Source organism: Eulemur rufifrons, chromosome 8 (assembly GCF_041146395.1).
Source record: "Eulemur rufifrons isolate Redbay chromosome 8, OSU_ERuf_1, whole genome shotgun sequence".
NCBI lineage: Eukaryota > Metazoa > Chordata > Mammalia > Primates > Lemuridae > Eulemur > Eulemur rufifrons.
The window spans coordinates 105,477,663-105,487,689 of NC_090990.1; the positions used below are offsets into that span (position 1 = coordinate 105,477,663).

Sequence of the window (10,027 nt, forward strand, 5' to 3'; positions counted from 1 at the left end):
CCCAAAGGTAGGCCTTGCAATCACGAGTCTTCCTGTAGGCTTATACTTACGTTACTCTGAAATTGTATAGCAATTGTGAGTGTTCTGGCAGCAGGGAAGGGGAAACCCAAGCCTCTCAGAGCCATGCAGGAGTAAGGGTAGCTAACATTTCTAATATCTGCTCTGTTTGTTCTCAGCTGGAACAGCTCCCTCTCCAGGGAGATTGAGATGTCTGCCACTTCTTCTTTTCCTTTTTCTTTTCTTTCTTTCTGTTTTTTTTTTTAATAGCTTTTAGGACAACTGGAAAACACAGGGCCTCCTCCAGCTGACAAGGAAAAGATCACATCACTTCCAACAGTGACAGTAACTCAGGAACAAGTCGGTAAGTTCATTTTTATGCTTATTCTGTCATTTTCTGATCTATGTTCAAAATCTCAGTACCTTCCTATACAAAGGATCTTTAGGTGAGGCTATAGCCCCCTAAAATTCCTACCTGGGTGCCAGACATGGAAGGTGCCATTCATTAAGTTACTCTTTCATTAGGTTAGTCAACAGGTATTTCCTGAGCAATTACCATGTTCCTTTTCTAGGTGCCATTGGAAATAAAGGAGTACATGGATATATGACTTGATTCTAGTAAATTGAAGAACTTGTTAGTGGAAGCAAAAGTCACCAAATGATTAAAAAACAGTATTAAAAATAGTTTTGGACAGATGATAATGACTTCGGGGAAAGGAGAAGAGAATAAATGAGGGGTTGGGAATGTGTTTCAATCTACTTTGTGTCAACTACAGTTAGGTCCATTAGCCATAGATATTACTTTATTTCTAGGCACTGAGGGAATTTGATGATAAGAGACAATATTTTGGACTGGAAGTTTCTTTCTCCATAAATTTATATTTAGAGTCAGAGATGATTTTAAAGACAAGATGGGCCATATTAGGTCATTCTATTTAAGGAAAAGTATGAACCAATATAAGAATATCAGCATGGATATGGTGTCTGAGTCAGGTATAAGGACAGTGACCTTACTAGACCTGAAATAGAATGTAATTTGGAGAGTGGTGGGAGGTATGACTGGATAGGAAGGATAAGGCCTTGTTACAGAGGACCTTGAAACTGCAAGGCAAGGTAGGGCTGGGTATTTTAGGTAGTAGGAAAGTTTTGTAGGTCCCCAAATGGAGGAATGAGGGGATTTAAGTGGTCTTTAGAAGATCAGTCTGGAGGTAGTGTGTAAAATAGATTGGAAGGGGGAAAGAGCAGAAACGGATTTAAGAGGCTGTTACAGCAGTCCAGGTGGGGTTCAGGTGATGGTAACAATGCAAATAGTGGATTCAGAAGATCGTTTTGAAGAAGGGCTTTCATCACTGATTGTATAATGAGATGAAGGAGGGGAAAGGGTCAAAAATGATTCTAAGATTTTTCAGCTTTGTAATGATACAGGTGATGCTGCTGTCTTCAGGGATGGGGGAATAGTGAGTGGTTCCTGGTTTGAGTAAGGAGAGATATGATATTTTTAATTTTTAATTTGTTGATTTTGAGGGCACCAGCTGATAATCCAAGTGAAGAGGAGCTGGGGATTGCTATGAAGCTGGTTTTAGGGAAAATGAGCTGGTAGCAACGTGTAGGATATATTTAGAGGGTTAAAGGCCTGCAATTAGGGATACTACCTGGGAGGCTGTTGCAGTAGACTAGGAATGAGAAGTAAAAGTTAGAATTAGGGCAAAGGTGGTAGGAATGGAGAGGAAGGAGTGAATCTATTAAGCGGAGGTCCTGCTCCAAATGCCTTGACTGCTGTTGGGGCATGGAGCATGTGCCAGCCACTAGGGATATAGACTAGCTGGTATTATTAGCCAAAGTTGGAAAACTCAGAATTTGCTGCTTGGCATTCCCAATGTGGTTTGTGATTGTTTTTTTTTTTCAGAGAAGAGGGCTTCCTGTCTCTTGAGTTGGGGGCCTTAGCTATGCTTGGGCTTTGGAATTCTGCAGCACCACTTCTGGTACAGCTTTTAATTAACAACTTGTACGTTAGGGCAGCCATGCTGAAAGAGGATACATAATGTGGAAAAGAGCAGGGTAAAAGTGGCTTGAGACACTGAATAGGAACTGTTGAGATTGCTGAGATGAGTTTCTTAGTTGTGGTAGACAGGTTACCTGTGTTTCTTCAGTGAAAATTGACTGCCAGAAGGCTGCCACACATTTGGGAAATTGCTTTTCTTGTTTTATTTATCATATGATCTAAGCCCTAGTTTATTTCTTCCAACTGTTTACATTGGAAAATAGGCCTTATGTAGTTCCTATCTAGGCCTTATTGGAATAGGCCCCATTCATCATTCCTCCATTTCATGTCCCTGTCTGCTACCACCTTTACCCCCATTTTGAAATATAACTCATGTCTCTTACCTGCTTCGCATTTGAATGCACCTTTTCTTTTATCTCTGTGTCTGTTCTTTTTTTTTTTTTTTTTTTTTGAGACAGAGTCTCACTTTGTTGCCCAGGCTAGAGTGAGTGCCATGGCATCAGCCTAGCTCACAGCAACCTCAAACTCCCGAGCTCAAGGGATCCTCCTGTCTCAGCCTCCCGAGTAGTTGGGACTACAGGCATGCACCACCATGCCCGGCTAATTTTTTCTATATATATTTTTAGCTGTCCATATAATTTCTTTCTATTTTTAGTAGAGATGGGGTCTCGCTCTTGCTCAGGCTGGTCTCGAACTCCTGAGCTCAAACGATCCGCCCACCTCGGCCTCCCAGAGTGCTAGGATTACAGGCGTGAGCCACCACGCCCGGCCTGTGTCTGTTCTTTATGCATTCCTTGGGTTCTTAAAGACATTGGGTTAGTTTTTTCTTCCTTCTTTTTACTTGTTTATTTAAAAGGCATTTTCTTCTCCAACAGATACGGGTTTAGAGTGTCCAGTATGCAAAGAAGATTACATAGTTGAAGAAGAAGTCCGGCAGTTACCCTGCAATCATTTCTTTCATAGCAGTTGTATTGTACCATGGTTAGAACTGGTGAGTACTGCAAGTCACATCGTTTTGGGGGGATGGTTCAGAGTAAAGGTATAGTTAACAGTTCATGGAGAGTCAAGTAGATCAGATTTTAATCGCATAAATCCCTGGCTAACTCTTAGTACCACTATTATTGTTTTGTTGAATTACTGTCTATTTGGAACTGGAACTTTTCTGACCGTAGGTTGGCAAACTATAGCTCACAGGCTACTGTGGCCTGCCACCTGTTTTTGTAAATAAAGTTTTATTGGAACACAGCTATGTTCATTTGTTTATACATTGTCTTAGGATATTTTTGTGCTACATCAGCATAGTGGAGTAGTTGCAACAGAGATGGTGTGGCCTGCAAAGCCTAAAATATTTACTCTCTATCCCTTTAAACAAACAGTTTGCTGACCCCTGCTCTAGACCCTATGGAAAGTGGTGGGCAGTTACCCTCCTGTCATATCTCAGGTCACTGTTTCTGTTTAGTTCTGTTTGGTGGTATGTGTTAGCTATTGTTAAGTTGCTGGCCTAGAATTCTGTCTGTCAGATTTACTTAAAGTTCTATTTGGGAGATATCCTGGCATCACACCTTAGAGCCCTTTTTGTTTTTCTAGTTGCCAAGTCATAGTTTTCGATGTGCCAACTCTCAGGGTTCTTTAAATGTTCAGTACTCTGAGCTTCTCAGGTCAGGCTGTTCACATGGACTGATATTTTTCTGTTTCAGCATGACACATGTCCTGTATGTAGGAAGAGCTTAAATGGTGAGGACTCTACTCGGCAAACCCAGAGCTCTGAGGCCTCTGCAAGCAACAGATTTAGCAATGATAGCCAGCTACATGACCGATGGACTTTCTGAAGCTAAAGACCATGCCTGAACCAGGGCTGTGGTAGTCTTCCTACCATAGCTGTAAATTGTATCAAAACAAAAACATAGTAGATGGATTTAGGAATCTCATAAGAAACCCCAGCCCATGATATTAATGCAATGAGTGTTTTTCTTCTTTAAATTTAAAGTTAGTATTTACAGATGGAATTGTATCTATAACCAAATGCCTCTTATTCCTGAATTCAGAGTGATAATTTTGTAAGTGTGGAACTTAATTATGTGGGCTTCCCACCACCAGAATAGAATCAGTTCTTCAAAGTCTAGCTAGGGGCCAGCTATCTGTCATTTTGCCGTAATGGGTGTTTCCACCTCCTTCTCCAACCTCTACTCCACCATTAGTGTATTTTACAGTAAATATAGTGGAACCAGAGCCCTAAAGTCCTGCTGATATAAAGTCCTTTTGTCTTAATTGTACAAAAACATCTATTCTTGACCACATTAGCCATGAGGTGAGATCAAATTAATTCAGGAATCTGAGACTAATGATTTTTGTTTGCTTTTGTTTTATTTTGCTCCCCAAAGAGCAAATTAAAGAAAAATTACAGTGTGAAGGAAAAAGTGGCTTATCATTATATGCTTTCATTTTCTTGTTTTAATTTTTAAACACGACTTCAGAAAGAAACCAGTGTAACATGTCTTAGGCCTAGTCTTGGATTGGTAGGAATCTGATTCTGGTTCCTTTTTGGGAATGAGTTGGGCAGCATACAGGCACAGAAAGAAAGATGTTTGAAATCTTTGCTTTTGAGATTTTTTTTTTTAATGATTCCCAATTCATTGTTTACCATCTTTTGTCCTAGGAATCTTAAAATAATTTTCTACACAGAAATAAGATTACTTCATTACTGCTTCTATAGCCAATTCACAGTTTTTGGTAATTCATTGATTTTTTTTTTTTTGCTTATTATGGGGGTACAAAAGTTTAGGTTATGTATATTGCCCGTGCCCTCCCACCCCTACTCATTGATCTTTAGGAATTAAGATTTTACGTTGTCTCATTTTAATTTTTAAGCCTATTTTTCATCTCTGAAACTTTTATGTTCTACTTGGTTCTGGCTATACTTAGAGTCAAACTGATGAATGTGATCATGCCCAAAACAACTTGGCCTGGGAGAGGTAGGCCTTATTTTTTTCAACCTAACTGTCCTGTGTGCATGCTCTTTGGAGCATTTAAGTGTTTAAAGTTGAATAAATGAAGGTCAGGAGTGTTGTTGGAACTTCAGAGTCTCAAAAGGAAATGATTTGGGCATATAACAGCTGTTGGTATACCAAAAAAAAGACATTAATGGTGCATAGAGGGGCACTATTTGTATGGTCACATCAGCCCTTTATAGTTTGGAATGATCAGAACAAGAATGCCACTCTTTGGTGAGTCTCTTTCTTGGCTAGGAGTCTTTCCTCAGTTTTTGTTGACTATCATACAGTGAGCTGGGGCTGAGCGAAAGGGGTTAGAGTTGTCTTTGTACTTTGGTAGAGAATGAAGGAGTCAAGGAGGGAAGAGAAAAAGAGAGTAACCTGCTGAACTAATAGACTGCCTCTAAAAGTTGTGACAAAGTATAGCAAACAGCATCAGACTAAGTTATCTGAAATTTTCTTCGCTTTTTTTTTTTTTTACTCTAGATAGAGGACATGAGATTCATTCTGCTGCCCCACTTAATGAATCTGTAGTGTTTCTTGCTATAATGGGAGATACCTCAGGCTTCCGGATTAATTTATGTTAAGGAGTTAGGGTTCTTCAGACATTTATTATAAGGAATTGGCTCACACAATTACAGAGGCTAAGAAGTTCCAAGCTCTGTAGCAGGCCAGTTAGAGATCCAGGAGAGCCCATGGTGTATAGTTCCAGTCTGAATCTGAAGGCCTGAGCACCAGGAGAGCCAGTGATGTAAGTTCCAGTCTGAAAGCCAGCAGGCTTGAGACCCAGAAAAAGCTTATGTTTCAGTTCTAGTTCAAAGGCAGGAAAAGACTGATATCCCAGCTCAAGAAGTCAGACAGGAGGAATTACCTCTTACTTGAGGGAGAGTCAGCCTTTTTGTTCTATTCTAGGCTTCAACTGATTGGATAAGGGCCACCCACATTGGATAAGGGCCATCTGCTTTATTTAGTCTACTGATTCAAATGTTAATCTCATCCAAAAACACCCTTATAGATGCACCCAGAATAATGTTTGACCAAATATCTGGCCAACCTATGCCTAGTCAAGTTGACACATAAAATTAACCATCACAAGGAGGAAAAGTAGAAATAATGTACACAGAGTGTTCCTCATCCCATTTAAGTTTTACCAAGTGAATAGTGTATCTCTATGTCAAATGTCTGCCTTGGCTTAGAGACCTCAGTGCTATGGTTAAACAGTGGAAGAAATATATGTGGGATGCCAACCAATTTGCTGTGTGTATAATTTCTGTTTTTTCCCTCCTTAACCTAAATTAACCTGGAAATTTGAGAGACTCCCATTCTATGAAGAAACATTTTAGAGTCATTGATCTAACACCAGAACATGGCTGGGGTTAAACAGTTTATTTCTAGGAATACCTTTGCCCTTAAATGTTTCAAACAGTTTAGACATAGTGCCCAAGGCAGAAGGCTAGGTAACCTGGACTTTTCAGGTGTTCATTCCTTTACAGCTGGAAGGCTTACATACTCAGGAATCTGGAGCCTTCATGGGAGTCAAGAGAGAGATGGTTCAGCTTTCCCTGATTGCCAAAGAGAAGATAAAACTTGCAATTTCAGATCTTGAGCCATTAGTGTGAACTTGGTCTTTACATTTGTATTAAATGGCCTGCCCTTTGAATTCCATGAAGAGCTGAACAGATTGTTTTCTTATTCTGAATATCTTTCCTTCTTTATCTTGTCCATTACAATTATTCTCTATATACATACACATAGAGACTACATAAATATATAAAATTTTTTGCCTCTTATCTGTTATACTTTGAAACAAGAGGGAAGAAAATTACTTGGTTAGCACATGTAATAATTGGGAAAGATTTTATTTTTAGAGATTGGTAGACTTGGAAGTTGAGAGGTTATATAGGTCAGTGCCTTGGCTTATTGCTTCTTGGGTAGTTTCCAAATAGGTTAGTCGAACCCATCTTCATATGGGTTAGTTCTGGCTGGACAGAACTGGAGAGTTGGGTGGGAAGGGCAGAGATGTGGACATTTATCTGCAACATCTTTAAGGTTTCAGAGTTAATGAGTTGGGAGCAGGGAGAAGAAATAATCCTGGCATTAAAAATTAATTTTCCCTCAGAGTGCCTCTTGCCAGTTCTCTGAGAAGAGCTGAGAAACCTGGAGAATCCAGAGTAACATTTTGTCCCTGTTGCTGTAGCTCCTTGACTTTTCCTTACAATAATGATTTAAATTCTAAGAAAAAATAATTACTCTGGGCAGAATATGTAGAAATGGCAACTAAGTAAATAGCTTCCGTAGTTCATTATAAATTTTGTCAGCATTTGCTGCATAACATTTGGGCAGGTGCTTCTTAGATGGTTTTCTTTGAGCCCTACTCTGATCCAGTAATTGGTTCTCAAGTTGGAAGGAAGATTTTGGGGGAAGAATTTGTTTTTTTCCCTAGCCAGTCTCACTTTGATTAAATAGTTAGGAGAAAAATTCTTTATGTTTTTGTATTGCACATTTATATATTTGTATATATGTGTATATATAGATATTTATATATTCATGGGCACATCCGCACATTTCACACTGGAGGAAGAAGGGATATGGTGGGCACTGAGGTAAGGTAAGCAAGGGTGCAGAAGAGGGCTGGAGCCCCATTATCTGATTCTCTCATTGTACGTACCTTTAGGCCCTGTGTTTCCATGAGTTCTCTGTTATGGGGCACTATTGGCTTACAGAGGTAGGTACCTTGTTATATGATCTGTGGTGCAAGGGTTCACTGGAGTTAAAAACCTAGTCATTCCTGAGGGTTGAGAATATGACTTTGAGGAAAGGGTATTTATCATCCATTGCTTCTGTGTTATAATCAGTTGTACTCCAATATAGTTATCTATTGATTTTTTTAAAAATTTCTTGGTAAATTTTTGATACCAAATTGAATCTCTCATGACCTTCTACATGCCTCAATTTCTTTCTCCCTGGTTTCCAGGTGCTGTTCCTTCACGGAATAAAACTTAAATATATCAATTTTAACAAAATTAATCAGGAGAGAAGCATAGTCTGTGTCATGCTTAAGTAACAACAACAACAAAACAGGCTTTGGGACTTTGGAAGTGAGGGGCGCTTCAGAGTTGGTTGCTAGAGCTAATGATCTAGGGAGGCCACTGACACCTGTGAAGAAAGAGAGATTTCAGGAGAAGGAGCAGGGCTGGTGTCAAATAGATATTTGAGTGTTAGGGAAAAACCCTCTTTGGCCTCTGTGGTAAAGAGATGGGAAGATAAAAGTGCTGTTTGCAAGAATAAATCCAATGAAGATTTGGGAATTGGACATCACTAGTAGGACATGACAGTACTCTTACTGAGAGTTTCCAAAGTGAGTCTCATGTAAGTTCTGATACAGGGAGTGGAAGGAAGGATTTGATGGGACAAACATATCACAAGTGGCCATCCTGTAGGGGGAAATCCTAGCTTGGAGTAATGTCAGTGTCTCAGCACTCAGGCTGGGCGCCACTGGGCCGGCTGTTCTAGCGGTTTAAAATAGAGTACATAGAATATAATGCATACAACTGGAGATACTTTCCAAAATCAAAATAGAGCCTTTGTCAGACCTAAAGGACATTATGAGGTTTTGATCTCTCATACCTGCCGCAGACAAGTGGAATTAGAGGCATTCATCTCTAAGATTTTATACATGTAAACTTTGTTTTGCTGCCATATTATACTTGGTATCCTCAGAAGTGGAATCTATGTGACCTTTCCTTTTTCAACTAGGACACTTAGATCTGTGAGTCATGGGACGTAGGCTTGTTGTGATTCTTTACCTTTTCTAATAAGAAATACTGTTTTTAAGGTCCAAAAATTGTTAGATTCCCTTCCAACAGCTTTATTTCTAGTATTTTTTGATGAAAAAATACATTTAAAAAGCTGCTATGATTTCAGTAATGCTTTTAACTCAGTTTGTCTTTATTAGTCACACCAGAACCTGCATCTAATTGAAATATATACTCATTTGTAATATATATTATTTATTCAGACTGAAAATTATGGGTATACAGATTCCTTGTAATAACCTCATGGTCTCACAGAGGTTCAAAACCCATGGTTGTGAATCACTCGTATAGCTTGGGGTCCGTGTCCTGAAAACTGCTTATTCATGCATGTAAATTTATAGACTTATTTGAAATCAATTGTATCAACACATTTTGAAAGCAAAGATACAAATATTTCAAATTTCTGTTTAACTGAGTCTTGAAATAAGCAGAATAAATAAATTCTTTATACTCAAGACCTTTGCTTTGTTTATTCTGCTTAGTTCAAGTCAGAGCTAATAGTCTAATGAACTTGAATGTCTTAATAAACTTGGGCAGTGATCATGTGTCCTTTCTGTGATCATGTGTCAGAGATTTTTATATGTGGACTATACTTAGTATAGCACAATGGATGAAACCTTTCCTATAGTTAGACGTGTCTTCTTTGTGAGACTTCCAGTGAGTGTATAATGCTGAGTAGTTTCAGAAGATTCTTTGAATAGTAAAAAGCAAAAGACATCTGTGCCCATGTGAGCTTAGTATTTAGTTAGAAACACAAAACTAATATACATAAAACAGGTAGAGAAAGATTAAAGTGAATGCAGTGTAAGGGAGAAAGCTTCGGTGACTTTGGAGTCAGAATTCAAATGGCTCTGGGTTCCAAATCCAGACTCTCATTTGATCCTCAGAGCAGTCCCGTGGGAACAGAAGATAGAGTAGGCAATATCCTTTTTGTGCAATTAAGTAAACAGAAATAGTATCTCAAAACTTCATTTGCCCAAGGATATATAGCTGGTATGTTGCAGAGCTAGAATTTGAATCCAGAGCTAGAATAGGTCTTGTAACTCCATACCTAGTCTTTTTACCTCCATAAGACACAAAATCTAAAATCCTTAGTTTAAGGTTCCAGACCATCCCTAATAAGGGTCTTTTTCATCTATTTCAGCCTTATCTCTCTCTGTTCCCATAAACCTTAGCTCCCACATTTGGCAGGTTCTTGCCAAGAATCTCAGGTAAGGTGTCTG

The 10,027-nt window shown here is 39.0% G+C and overlaps 1 protein-coding gene across 2 annotated transcripts in view; it reads left to right on the top strand.

Moving 5' to 3' along the window:
- RNF115 (ring finger protein 115) overlaps positions 1-7,235 on the top strand; it is a 73,131-nt gene extending 65,896 nt beyond the window's left edge. For both annotated transcript variants that reach the window (XM_069480726.1, XM_069480727.1), the window contains 3 exons: positions 268-361; positions 2,875-2,990; positions 3,697-7,235. In XM_069480726.1, coding sequence (XP_069336827.1) covers positions 268-361; positions 2,875-2,990; positions 3,697-3,828 — 342 coding nt within the window. In that variant the 3' untranslated portion in view covers positions 3,829-7,235. The remainder of the gene's footprint in view (positions 1-267; positions 362-2,874; positions 2,991-3,696) is intronic.
- Positions 7,236-10,027: the final 2,792 nt, after the last annotated feature.